General features: G+C 36.0%; 1 protein-coding gene across 1 annotated transcript in view; it reads right to left on the minus strand.

Moving 5' to 3' along the window:
• Positions 1 to 319: 319 nt before the first annotated feature.
• MARCHF5 (membrane associated ring-CH-type finger 5) overlaps positions 320 to 15,087 on the minus strand; it is a 43,666-nt gene continuing 28,898 nt past the window's right edge. The window contains exons 3-6 of the mRNA XM_019739398.2: positions 5,813 to 5,943; positions 2,396 to 2,579; positions 2,107 to 2,273; positions 320 to 1,339 (exon numbers count right to left, since the gene is read on the minus strand). Of these exons, the coding sequence (XP_019594957.1) occupies positions 1,223 to 1,339; positions 2,107 to 2,273; positions 2,396 to 2,579; positions 5,813 to 5,943 (599 nt within the window). The 3' untranslated portion in view covers positions 320 to 1,222. The remainder of the gene's footprint in view (positions 1,340 to 2,106; positions 2,274 to 2,395; positions 2,580 to 5,812; positions 5,944 to 15,087) is intronic.

A 15,087-nucleotide genomic window follows, 5' to 3' on the forward strand; every position in this document is an offset into this window, starting at 1 on the left:
AAATCTAAAAACATTAGTATTGAGTTTTTAAAAAATAAATTGACTTAAGCCAAAAACAGTGACAGCAATATTTACTCAAGACTTATTTTCGTAATTATTTCCTCACTGACTGGTGTAAAAACAAAGAGCTCAAGGCCTCACCTTGGTTTACTCACTGCTGGTTTTCTACCTGTTGAATGAAACTAGACTGTAGACTACATAAAAAAAGGAACCAAGTCTGTCGTCTTCACCACTGCATCCCGTAGCACTTAGCACTTTCCACAATGCATGGGCCAATAGGAGGGGACCAGCAAATACCTGAATAACTGAATCAATGAAAGACAAGAGTAAAATAACTTTATTGATTTTTTTGCAAATCATTCTCTGTGCTCAAACTACTAGAAACTGGCAGCTCTAATTTCTAGAAATATGGATTTAAAAACCTTATTCCAGTGATGGAAGGACCTGATGTGTCTGTCTCTCTTGCTTCTCTCTCTCTCTCTCTCACACACACACACACACACACAGAGTAATTAAGACTGCAGACTGCATGAGTCCAAATTACATTATGAACTATGAGATGTCAACATTATATAAATAAAATTTAATAGTGAAAAAAGTGATCTGGAAGCCCTGTGAATTTTTACCCTACACATTTTGGAGGACATCACATGGGTTAAGAAAAACAACAAAATTGCATTTGTTCAGATAATCATGTGAATGTTTACATACATTTTTGGTTATTTATTTATAACTAATTTAATTTACATTTCCTCATATTAACATATACTATTGTTTAACATGGAATCAAATTATGCCAGTGAGAAAAATCCTCATAGTACCTTCATCGAGTTGCTGATTCTAAGAAAACATTGAACATGAATATGTACAAAAAAGGCATCTGAATAAAACAGCATGTGCACTTTTCAATATTTGTAGTTTGATCTTTACATTTCTGTCTGGAGAAAATAGGAACAAAGCCCAGGTTTACCATGCTAAGATAATGGTTCAGATGACTGCCATAAAAGAAGTACATACAGAACAATGAAAACAAATTCCATCCTTAGGTTCCGAGATTACTGAGAGGATTTCCCTTGCCCTAAGTGCTTTTATTATATTTCTTAAAAATTGGGGAGCAGCAGCTTATCACAGGTCTCCACTACTGTGCATTAATGATGGAATCAAAACAACACAACAGACTCATAAGGATGAGAGGACTGCAGAACAACTAGAAGTTAAAGTTTTATGCTTCTTCTTGCTCTGGATAATTTAGAATTTTGCGGTGTGCCTGACGTAAATATTGCTGCTGTTTGAAGTAAACCTTGAATGCTCCTTTTATGGCAACAAAAGCAATTCCACCCTAAAATAAAAAGGAAAATGAGGTTTTTATATGGCAGATTTAGAGAAACATAATACTAAGTTTACGCAGATCACAAAAGACATAGGCATTGATGCTAGTACAGTGACTGTAAATTAAACAGTTCTCTTTTCAATGAGGGGGTGAGATGGGGGAGACACTACAGGTAACAGGTCAGAGACGCCTGTCTTGTTATCCTATCTGAGTAACTTTCTTTCCACTTTGGTATGTCAGGGGGAATGTCTGCATACAACGTGCAGGCTGCCACCAGAGGGGGAGATGAAAATAATAATAATGACATCAAACAATACGAGGGCTTACTATGTGCTAGATCTTCAAATGAATTATTTCATTTAATCCTCACAATAATCCTGAGACAGCTACCATTACTACCTCCATTCTATAGGCACAGAGAAGTCATATTTGAGTTAGGTTTCTCAGCAAGGCAGCATCTGTGCTAGGATTTGAATGGGGCAGTCTGACCCTAGAGCAGAAGCTCTTCACCACAATCTCATTGGCAGGAGGACGGGGGTGATGATTCATGCATATTCCAGGAGAGAAACCACCCACAGCAGTTGCGGGAGGCCAGAACTCCTACAGTGGCTCCTTCCCTTTTTATTGTTATTGGATGACAGTGGGGATCAAGCAAGTTAAAGGCACAGAAGCCACAGAATATGTATACAGTCCTATCGGGTTTCTTTTAAAACAAATATACAGTTCATTCTCTTTTGCATAGTCATGTGAAAAAAGTAATATTAAATCCATCTTACCAAGATTGTCCTTTGTAAATTAGAATTAACACTACTAAACATCAGTTTACCAACTATTGTCGCAATAGTAGGAAAGACAAGGGCTCCACACAAAATTCGGGTGGCAGAGACATGATCTGCTAAAGGATTCGCCTCAGCTGGAATTCGAGGAACAGGACAACCAATTCCTAGAGAAAACAATGCAGAGTATTGTACTTATAAATTAGAATAGCTGCAATATGTTTGCATGCTAGGATTCTCCACAAGATGAATTTGGCATGCTTGTTACATCCACAATTCAGGGCCTTACCTGGAAATATACTGTTCAAAATTTGTAGTTTATTTGAGTATTTGCGCCATAGTCTAAGGACATAATCCTCCCAGCGAATCATCTTGCCTAATATCAGCATGACAGGAATAGTAGGAAGTCCAATTAAAAGGAATAAAGGATCAGCTCTCTCCATAACATCCAGACCTTCTTTATGGCCTACAACCTGTGAAACAAAAATAGCATTTGCTAGAATCATTTCCTTATTTAATGAAGGGATGTTGCATGCTTGAATTGAGCTCAATTCTTTTTAGAGGAAATGCTAAATGCCAAAGGAATACAGAAATAAAGTTTTAAAAATAAGCTGGAAAGCTATTAGTCCTGATTTATTTATAAGAAGTGTCTCTAACTCAAAGGGTAAAAAAAGCTCCCAAGCGATTTCATATTACATTGGAACAAAAGCTTTAAAAATGGTTGATCCCTATTGATTATATTTCAATACAGGGGAAGGGAACTTCTGGTTCTTGCTTCCATTCCTCTTAATTGATTTGGTTAGAAAGGGCTATAATTTTAGGTCCTATTTGTCTTCCAGCAGAGCACTGTTTTCCTGTTCTTCCTACTAGGAGGTAAGCATAGCCAGGCAAGGGGCAGGATAGCCCTTCAGGAGATGGTCGGAAAGCTCACTTTTTGTTGGCTCTTTCTCAGTGGTATCTGGGATAGAGTGAGGTGTCTCTGGCTGGCTAAATACTTGCTCTCCAGACCTACCACTCCTAAAATGCAATTTCAAAGTCTGGATTTGGGGGACTACAGTAAAGACTTTTGGCTACAGGTTCCAGTCATTTTTTCCAATCCAGGAACCCTTGGGTGCCTTATCTATTGGGTAATGAAGCTAAAACTAACCTTCTTTCATCTGGGTTTTGGGGCTATTTCTCAATTGGTTTAGATCCCAGAGGGCCAGAAGTACATGATTAATTTGTATTTGTGAATCTCCATACTTCCCTCCCCAGCAGAATCCTTTCATTTGCTGATAAATCTTGGCCTAATACTTCTCTCAACATCACCATTTTGTTGGTGAGCTTCTTATTTTTAACTAGACAATTTCCCTGAAAATTCTCTTTCAAAGGTTTCAAATGATCTCCCCTTTAGCCAGAAATCTCAACTACTCAAAAGTAAACGTAGGAAGACAGTACTGTAAAAGCCTCTATACAATAGTTTTCCTGATCACACTTGAGAAATAAGCCAGGAATAAAAAATTAGAAAGGACCCTGTCTCTATTTTGATAGGGAGGAGGGAAAAAGAAGGAAGAACAGGAAAGGAGAGGCGGAAGCAAAGAACGTAAGGAAGACTAAAAGCTGCCAGAGACAATATATACTCATAAAAGCAAGCTCATGGGAAAGTAAATGGGACTTTTTTAAAAAACGAGATGCCCTTATGTCAGCTATTATGGCAGATTTTTTTTTAGGTAGACTACAAGGAAATATGAAATAAGGTCAAGCTGAGAATGGTCAGGGCAAATTGAAATTCTAGAATATTGACTTGATCCAGGTAAAAATATTTTATAACAGTATGTGAAGACCAAAATGGGTGCTTTTAAAATTTCAGCTAGGGATAGAGCCCAGACTTGCACTTGGTTAACTTATCGACCAACATGTAACATTAAAGCCTCTTCCAAATGGTCAAAAACCATGGTATCAGTACCTGATACTCTTCTGTGTCTCCAGGTAGAAACCTAACAACTTCACATCTTACGTGTGAAAGAAAATTGTTTTGAGTTGCACTAAAGTGATACAGTCTGGTTCAGAAGAGTTTATAAACCCTAACCCCACACTGGTGGCAAAAATGGACTAGCCCAGAGACTGTCTTTACCTATAGTGCTTTTGGAGGACATTCCATTTTTGTATCATTTTATTATTTTCAATATAATGATCACTTTAACGTTATTAACTAAATACAATTTAAACATTCTCAAAGTGTTAGCAAATAAATTCAGAAATCTGAAAAATTCCTCAGTTGGGTTATATATTCTTTTTAGAATTTAGGGTTTAGAAATATAAAGCAGAATGAATATTCAGGTATGGACTATAGTTAGGGAAAGTTTATTCCTCATGGACAGTAGTAAAAACCTTATAACCAAGCGTCTAAGAATGAAGAAACAAAAAAGGAAATAGAGCAAACAGTGAGCAAAGGCTTAATTGTTACAGCTAAAGCAAAGAGCGATTCTCTGCGCTCAAGCTGGGGCTTACCCTACACGCCTACTCGCACGCATGCATTCATTCAACTGACCTGATGATGGGCCAGACACAGGGCGAGGTGCTGGGGATTAAAGGGGGAGCTAAATGGCTGTCTTGTGACATCCAGATAATCAAATCAAATAAGTGTGCAAATATAAATGCTATAAAGAAAACAGGATAGTACAACACCTGTAGTATACTACCTGCTACTATAGTCAGACTCAAGGACAAAAAATGAAAAGTGAATCAAGCAATGAGGTCAATGCAAAGTCAGCAAACCTTGTGTATGATAATGTACATTCTGGCTACATGTCGCAAGATTTAAAAACAGATTATTTTTAAGACTTTAATTTTGGGGTGATATTCAGGAACTATAGAATCAATGCCTTCTTTAAGAGTTTGCTATCCATGTATAAAAGGCCTATGGAACCGTAGGTTTAGAGAAAGGTTTGTATGTTTTTCTGCGTAAAAGCTAAAAGCTAGATTTTCATATGCAGCCAGGCCTGCAGTTCACCAGTGCTGAAAGGCTAGGAGTTTTAATTAAGTCCTGGTCTTTTAAAGCACTGCCCATTAGAACCCTACTTTAATGAGAGGATGGAACAGTGATGAACTAATAGGTTTTCTTAGTTAGAATTTAGGATAATTAAGTGTAGTGTAATTAAGAATGGACAACGCTTGTGGGGGTTGTCTTGATACTAGATGCCAAAGTGGAACTGGGTTAGATATTAAGGTTCCACTGTTCCAGGATAACATGTTCCAGCTGCCTGTGGGACCAGGTTTCCCTTAAGGAGCCGTAGATTACGGAAAGGAATCGTAATGCTTCTTCCAAGATTGCAAGGATTAAATGTATCAGTGATTAAAAGGAGTTCAGCAAGTGCTGGGGGGAAAAAGTTAACTACCATGTTGTCTTTTCAATAAAAATATAAGTGGAAGGTCCCAATATGCATATTTTTGGGTAAAAAAAAAGTATGTGTGTGTGGAAGAATATATATATTTTTGCATATACATAAAGAAAAATCTGGAAAAATGTATACGGAACTAATAATAGCGGCTACCTGGGAAGGTGAGGGAGAGCCTGGGCAAATGAAGGACAGGAGTAAGAAGACTTTTCACTAGATAGCTTTTTATATATTTTCTTATTTTTAAGCCATGAGAATGTTATTACTTGTTCAAAATAATCTTAAAACTCATCAAAAGTAGCATCACTGAATAGAGTAAAATAGTGAACCTGCATGACTGTCACTGCTCCGTAAGTCACCGCTGTCCAATAGATAGAGCCAACCATGATTCCTGCTGCAGCAAACGGACAGGCTTTTGAGATCAGTCTGTCTGCAAGATCCAAGACATACACAACAGGACCTATGATACAAAGAAAACAAAGTTTCAACACAAGACAAAAAAAGAAAATGACTTGTTCAATACTTTTCATAGATCTAAAATATTTTTATGAAGTTGGATGTTCTGATGCTTTAGAAATAACTATGATAAATGTGATGGGAGCCTAGATTTGGATAGATTCAGAATTTCTCAGTCCTTTGCATGAATAGCTAAGTTTTACTTTCTGAATTCTAGGAAATAGCTTCTTTAAATTTTTACCTTTATCAGTGAACCAAAGATTAAAGCTTCAAACACAGTTGCTTCTTATAAAGGAAATAGCTCTCTTCTTTTAATCACATTGGCTACTACAGAATGAAATGACTATTTCAGCTTGCTCTTCCCAAATAGTTCCTGGCCACAATTAGATTCTCTAGTACTTAGTAAGAATAACACTTCTTTGACTTTACTCATTATTATTTCCTTGGTATAGTGTGCGTAGGTTACTAAGGCTATTTTCTGTAGCTACACAAAGTCAATCTATCTTACTTTGATTTTCAATATGCTATATTTAGTTGAGTATTATTCTCTAACAAACTTCTTTTAATGATCATGATACCAGTTTTTATGGCATTCTAACAGCTGTGCATGCCAATTATGCCTCTATTATTATGTGCTTAATTGTGAAATTTGGTTACTACTTCCCTCTGGAATTTATTTGGAATAGCTACATTTGGAGGTATGCTAATAACTTTCATTAAGCCCAATATAATTTAGCTCCAGAATTTTCCAGAATAGTGGAAGGGTCATCGGTCTAAATTAGCGCAAGGCCTAAAGAACTGAATATCTAAGTTTAACCAAAGGAATATGAAACCTTCATTTAGTAATCAGCATATTGGTGGAAAACCCTCTAACTATTACTTGAGACATTCTCTTAGAAATGTGTAAGAGTTATTACCTACCGTATGGGGGCTTACAATCTACAGGACGATGCTGTACACAACACCAATTTATTTTAATTGTACAAAGAAATTAGCATAGCAATATGATGATAAAATAATTAAACAGATAAGAACAAGCATTCATCTATTGAGCCCCTGATCAACACGTCCCCCTGATCACTGGAGCCATATCACTAGTCACTGTGTAAAGAGACCACATTGTGAAGCAGAAAGAACACTACGCAAGATGACAGAACCTATGATTTAAGTTTAGCATATTTACTTACTATTATCAAATTCTAACTTACATAACATTTAAAACTATGACCAAGTATCTTTTGGGACCTGAGATAAGGTAAACCTAGTTCAGCATACATCTTCTAATAATAGTTAGCATTCCTTGAGTGTCTACATGATACCAAGCACTGTGCCACAGGCATTACATGCATCATTATTTAATCTCATAATGTACAGTTAATCCTTAAAATATGCAAATTTGCTGAGTTACGTTTATAACTTCCTTGGAAGGCACAATAAATGTCATTTTAGTGAGTCACCAAAGATCCTTCAAATGATGGTACTGAAAAGTTAAAGACAATACTTCAACTTTCATATTCTCTGATTATTCTTTAATCAGGAAATTGAAGGCACATGAAAACAATTACAGACTCTACAGCACATCACACCCATCTGAAGTCAATCCCTTCACGTATATACTAAATCCCATCCTCTCTCCAACTCAAAGCCACAGCTTCAGTAATTCTCTCCTACTCTCCCCCGTAATTCCGCCCCCCAATCGTTGCTGGATGATTTCCATCAAGCAAACATACTATTATTTCTTCTATCTTCAAGAAACTCTTCACTTGATCCTTCTTCTCCCACTGCTCCATTTCTTTGCTCCCTTTACAACAAAATTCATCAAGAGATTTATCTGTTTTCACTCTTTCCTTCAATTCTCTCTTGAACCTACTCCATCAAAACTAATCATGAAGGTCACCAACAATCTACACATAGATAAATCCAATGGTCTAATCTCAACCTTCCCCTTATTTGGCCTATCAGTAACACCTGGCACAGATGTTCCCTTCTTCTTCCTGCTATATGGCTCTTCATTGCATTTCCAGGACATCCCCATCTCTTGGCTTTCTTACCATCATCTCTCTAGCCCGGGGGTGTCCAAACTGAGGCCCGCAATCCATTTTTTATTGGCCCGCAGCAAATTCCAGAAATATATTTAGTTTACTTAAATAAACCAGGTGAGGCAATACGTACTTCACCTCGAGTGAGTGGCCCGGCTGTTTGTGTATTTTATCGCATATGGCCCTTGGTAAAAAACGTTGAAAAAAGTGTGGACACCCCTGCTCTAGCCATTACTAACCTGTCAGTCTCCTTTGTTGTTTCCTGGTCGTCTTGACCTCAGTGAGCCCACCCTGCCAACTTCTACCTCACTACATACACACTCCATCTGATTACTCTGTTCTGGCACTTATCACCTAATCTACTCTACTTATTGTTTCTACCTACTAGAATAGGGGTTGGGAAACTATGGCCCATGGGCCAAATCTAGCTGGCTGCCTGTCTTTGTAAATAAAGTTTTATTGGAGCATTGGCCACATACAAAGCCTAAGTCTGTTTTGTTTTGTTCTATAGAAAAAAGTTTGCTGACTCCTGAACTATAACAAAAGCTCCAAAGGGAAAATTTCTGTCTTCCTTTTTCATTATTGTGTACAGAGCCCAACTGATAAGACTATATTTTACCATCAGAATTTATAAGGAAACAAGGTATTTTACATGCTTCCAATGTAAATATATAAGGGCATGTAAAGGTTTAAATGTTCTACCCTCTTCTTTTCAACTGGGCACTTGGAACTATCTATTGACAGAGTAAAGCAATTTAATTCCTAAAAAAGTTGGATGAAACATAATTCCTAAAAAGTAATCCATCACTACCTTCCATGAACATCGACAATCTACAGATGTTTGAATTCTTTTCCTTCAAAGATCTCAGAAGGTTCTAACGCAATGAGCTCAATTTTTAATTTTCTTCCTGAATGATTCAATTTTCTTCCCGAATGATGTGAACTTTTTGCACAAGCAAAAAACAAAATCCTCCCTCTTTTTTGGAAATTTTCTACACATGCTTTGGGTCATATGCAAAAGATGTGCTGGATTAAGAAACCAGCTGCATTTTATGGTCCCTAATTCCAGTTTTTCTAACAGAATTCTGTCTAGGATTTCAGCTTAAGTTTATTTTGCCTAAACCTCTCAAGGCTCTTCCAGACAGACTAGTCCAGGATTAGTTTAATAATTAAAAGGAAGGTTAAATGGTAAACATACCATTAGAATAATACACTGCCACCCAGGGAGGGGAGGTATTTCTGAGTGCTAACGATTATTTAGGTTAGCTATTGAATGAATAAGAACAATCACTGAAGTCCCATGGATGACAGTCCCTAAATCATACCCTACTATCAAGAAGCTTATCATGTGTTTCTTACTATCCCATACCTTCGGGGTCACAAAAGCAAAATAGCAACAGTCACTAGATTCTTCTTATTGTCAAATTACAGCACAAAGAATTACGGAAAGCGAGGAAAGGCCAGACTCTAACCCTTGAAAACTTTAATTCTAATGGGGAGGAAGAAATATGAATAAATGTACCTTACAAATTAAATATATAAGGACATAAAAAAGTTTCAATATTTTAAACAGGCATTATTGAATTTTTAATGCCTCAGTGGGCTTCACCACTTATGTTTTCAACAGTACTGTATTTACACAATGGATGGCAACTGAAGAAGCTTTGTATAAATATGTTTTGAAAAATCCAATAATGTAAAGGGCAATAGGAAAGCTTGCAATTAAAAGGAAATCTAGGGTGGCCGGATAGCTCAGTTGGTTAGAGCGCGAGCTCTGAGCAACAGGGTTGCCAGTTAGATTCCCAAGTGGGCCAGTGAGCTGTGCCCTCCACAACTAGATTGAAGAGAGTGAGCTCGTGCTGAGCTTCTGGAGGGGCGGCAGGTTGGCTCAGTTTATTAGAGCGCAAGCTCTCATCAAGGTTGCTGGTTCAAGTCCCTCCATGGGATGGTGGGCTGCACCCCATGCAACTAAAGATTGAAAACGGCAACTGGACTTGGAGCTGAGCTGCGCCCTCCACAGCTATATTGAAGCACAGCTACTTGGAGCTGATGGGCCCTGGAGAAACACACTGTTCTCCAATATTACCCGATAAAATTTATAAAACAATAAATAAAAGGAAATATCTGTGAATTCTTTTGTACAATAAAGAAGGTTTTGTAAAGAAAATAACTACACCCTAATCTTTTGGGTAAATTCAAATTTTCACATTTCAGATTTGAATGACATCAAACAGTGAACTGAGAAACTATTGGGGAAACTCCTAAGTCCATTTCTACTGAAAAAGAAGTAATCAATTTTATCTGGCATCTGCAAACGTAGATTTGCTGCTGTTGTGATTTAAATTCAAGTCTATATGTATGCATAGTGTTAAAGGCATATCTTGGGAGGTAAGAAATTAATAAATGATGGGTAGGTAATACTTAGTGTTCAACATTCCTAGTACCTTTCTCACGGATAGAAAGGTATCCTCAAAAACACCCCTGACCAATTCTTGAAAAATAATATCTGTATGAGTGCTATAGTTTCTAACACAGAACATAATTTAATGAGCATACATAAGGTGCTTCATAAGATAACCTGGAGTTCCCATGAACTCCAAGGTTTTCATTAAGTTGCCAATGGTTTATACAAGAGATTTAACAAAGAAACAGACTGCTTGTAGAAGCTATTCAAGTTTTTACTCAGGTTATTGGTGGAGGTTTGCTTTTTACTTTGCATTGAACTAGTTCTGACCAACTGAAATGCTAACTTGCTAATAAGCCAAAACATCAACCCCACTTTCAAATTCAGAACTGTCCAGAATGCAAGTTTTTGAGGCCAAAGAGTCCAATTAATATAGTTCTAAACTTCTCTTCTTGCTCCGACTCTCCTTTTTGTTGCACTCTATTTCTGGAATGTCCTGTCTCCATTTTGATTAAGTCTGCATGAAAACCCAACTTACCAATGAAAACTAACCTAACCTGGTAGAGGTTGACTGACTGCTCTACCCCACCCTGTTCATGTCCCAACAGGCTTCCTTTACATACTATCCCACAAAATGCACTTACCCCTTTGCTTGTGCATAATGTTAGTACTTTATGTTCTTGTTCAATGTTTGTTCAGTTGTCTCAATATCCTTTATGTCTGTCCGTGTCAGCATCATCTTAGATTGAAAACTCCCAGGGGGCAGGGGCCATGTCTGTTTAACTCGTTTTGTACAGTGCCTAGGATAAAACCATGTACAGATAGGTGCTTAAAAAATGCTTTTTGATGATGATTGGCGTCACGCGGGGACTCTCTAGGCCACAGCTATCTCAGCACATGGTACCTGGCAGTATATTGAGGCACTTTGATTTGTTCCACAGGGCACTAGAAAATAATGGCACAGGACCTAGCTGTAGCACTGTGACAAGTATTTGACTTAATCCGTTGTTTAAAAAAAAAAACTTTTAAAAAAGGTTATTAATTATCTGGTCCCAAGTTAACAAATATAGATTTTATTGAGGACATGAAATAATATCACAGCAACTAATCCAATTAAGAGTTAAAAGTATGTGTGAATCCTGATGGGATAGTAAAGAATTTTAACTCTGTAGCATTCAACACTTTTTAAACACTAGGCTTTGGAGGCTAGGTCTAAGAGCCTCAAACAAGCTTATGTAAGTAGCATCTTTGCTTAATTTGTAGCCTGAGATTTTACCATTTTTGTGTAACAACAAACATCCTGCAAACTCAGGCTGTAAGTTACACTGCTTAATAAGAAGTTAGTCAGTAGCTTGTAAACAAAGAAGGAAGGCTATGTCCTTGGACAATTTTTTAGATAACTAAACTAATAATAATTGACTGAAAAACCCTCAAAACAAAACAAAAAACAAACAACCTTGAAGAATAAAAGATCCAGAGTGAAAGTAGATGAGTACCATTCCTCCATGTGTACATGCACAGCATATTACCATGAATAATGACTAAAGATCATCATAGTTGTTCTTTATGATTACATCGTTTGTGCCAAGGAAAAAAAATTATCCTAAGAACAGAACAGCCCATAGAGTATCTGTGGGTTACAAGGTCAACCACTAAGTACTTATTAAGCACCTACTGTACACATAACATTTTACTATGTACTAAAATAAAGTAAATAAAATTTAACACACTAGCCTCTGCCTCCAAGGAGCCTATAAACTAGTTAGGGACAAACAATAAACACCATTAAACAACTGAAAAATTTTAAGGCAAAATTAACAAATGTATGATAGTATGGTACAAACTATACAGATAAATGTTAATGAAATTTTAAGTAAAAATTATAGAGGTTGTGAGGCTACAAAGAGTTTTTTAATTGCTATATGTATATATTTACTAATAAACAGAAGTGAATCTTAACCTAGACTTGAAGTCTATAATCTAAAACAAGGGAATGCTAAAAGACCTTTTAACCAGAGGCAAAAGAATTTATTCAAAGGGTTTATATATTTTTTAAAAGCTGGTATACCAATAAGGTGGGGGTTATTTGATAAACCTTGACCAGATCTTTGAAGAACATGACACAATAGGTAGGCAGTAAGTTCCTGGTGAGAGAGATGCTAAAATGAAAAAGATATTTAAGGAAAACTAATGTTATAACTGATTATTTAAAGTCAGACTAACCTAGAATAGAATCCACAAGATTTTGTATCCAGAGCAAGTGCAAAGAGAAAGCACTGTCAGCCTAAAGAAGCTTAATATAAAAGAGAGTTAAGTTAGGAAAGTATCAAGAAACATTAAAACTTCGAGAAAAGACAATGTTTTACTTATCTGCTTTTGGAGAAAAACCATGCCTAGGGTATATTAAATTCTTTGAATTTCAAAATAAAAAGCTGAGAAAGTTCTTTAAGGTGTGATGAAAAAAACACCACTATCAATTATCATTAATTGATACATAAAACCATGGCAATATTAATTATGAACATACTACATACATGCCAAGGAATTAGTACACATTTTCTTTCAACATACCTATATTTTCCAAATTTTCCATTATAAGAATATAATTATTAGTATATTCTTTTATTAATAACAAAAACTACTTTTTAGAGAATAACAAGGGTTATCATAAAATTTAGGTAACCATAACCCTGAGGAAAGTCAACTCTACATTACTGTTTCACTTTCTTTTTCCTTTTATACGAGACACTCTTATAATCTTCCCTAGAAGGCAACATAACAAGGTGGGTGAAGATTAGGTAGGGTCTGCTGTGTGAATCTGAGAAATTGCTATCTCTGGACCTCAATTTCTGCATCTGTTCAATGAAGATATCTACCGCAGTTTTTGTGAAAATTAACATAAAGCACACGAAGCTCTTAGTACAATATTTAATAGAGTACAATGTCAGCTATTCTTTCAAAAATGGTAAAAGTTAAGCATGATAGAACTCTGTGACAGAAGGTATAATCTAAGACATATTGTTTGAAGAAAAATTTATGGTATACGGCTCTGGTATAAAAATAAAAACAAGACTGTTTCAGGAAATTCTTAGGTAAGAAATAAAAGATAAATCCTATTTGCTTAAAAGAACTGGGGCAAGGAAGAAGAGGAAAATTCATGGAGCCAGGAAATCTGGGAATGAAGAGGGAGAAGGAAGACAACACATTTACAGAATTTAGATCTCTAATTAGTAGTTACTTTTTTTCCAAGACTATGCAATTGTTTTGGACCTAGAATTCAGCTATCTGTATTTATATATAGTATGCACCCAGAAAGTCTCACTGTTGAAGATACTTCTTAAAATTAATCTACTTTTAAATCTTAGTGAACAAGACCAGCAGTAATCCAGCAATAAACACAAGAAATCCTTATTTTTGAAAGTATCCTGGGGCGGCAAGGTAGCTCAGTTGGTTAGAGCGCAGCGCTCTTAACAACAAGGTTGCTGGTTCAATCCCCACATGGGTCACTGTGAGCTGTGACCTCCACAACTAGATTGAAACAACTACTTGACTTGGAGCTGATGGATCCTGGAAAAAACACACTTAAAAAGATAAATAAATAAAAAGTTAAAATAAAAAAAGAGAAAGTATCCTAGTCATTTGCCTCATAAGATAGTAAATAAATGAAGGCCAAAGATGTAATGAGATGTCTAACTACAAACTGATAACAGAAGGGTATTCAAAGACTGAATCACTATGGAATAGGACGTTAATTTTTAAATTGTCTCATCCTTTATAGGAACTTAGATATAAAGCAAAATAAAAATACATACTTCTGATGGCTCAGTGTAAATATTATTTAGAAACCCTTATCAATATGAAGAAAGCACTTGAATTCTTAAGTCTACACTGGATTTTAAGTTGTGAAATAAGCCAACAATGTATTTTATGATAGCAGTCAAAAAAGTAACAGATTGAATTCCTGTAATAGAGGGCCATGTGGTTAAAGGAAAACAATGTAGACTATTCTTAGAGTGTAAATCATAGCTTAGAAAATACTAAAAATATAAAATTCCCTAAAATTGAAGCCAGGAAGAAATTTTTGATTCGGGAAAAATATATTTAATACTTACTTTATAGCATTGCTTTTCAATCTACAGCATTCTTACTTGCATTACAACAGTTTAGTCACCTCACTCATAAAGAAACAAATTAAAATTATATATTTTCTTACCTAACAGAGTGACTAAAATTTTAGTTTGTCAATACATACTATTGGTACAGTTGTGAGCAAACAGGCACACTCATTTATTGCAGGTGGATATACAAATGGTATAGTACCCACGAAGGGGAATTTGGCAAAAGCATATGTGCAATTAATTCACCCTTTGACTTAAAAATCCCTTCTCAGTTCATCTTTACATGAATATTCTAAGTTAATAAATGCAGAAAGAATGAAAGAATTACAATGTAATTCTTCTGTACCATTTAATAAAATAATAGATCTAGAGGCAATGAATGAAAATTATCAATCTCTGCTAAAACCAGTAGGTGGAAGCTGACAGGGAACTTTATTGGATGTTTCAGGCTGATAACACCTGTGCCCATTGGTCAGCCTTATCATAAAGACAACTACACATTTTTTCCAAACTTTACTGAAATATTGACATATAACATATATAAGTTTAAACTACACAATGTGATGATTTGATAGACACATATAGTG

This window comes from Rhinolophus sinicus, linkage group LG07, assembly GCF_036562045.2.
Source record: "Rhinolophus sinicus isolate RSC01 linkage group LG07, ASM3656204v1, whole genome shotgun sequence".
NCBI classification, from domain to species: Eukaryota; Metazoa; Chordata; class Mammalia; order Chiroptera; family Rhinolophidae; genus Rhinolophus; species Rhinolophus sinicus.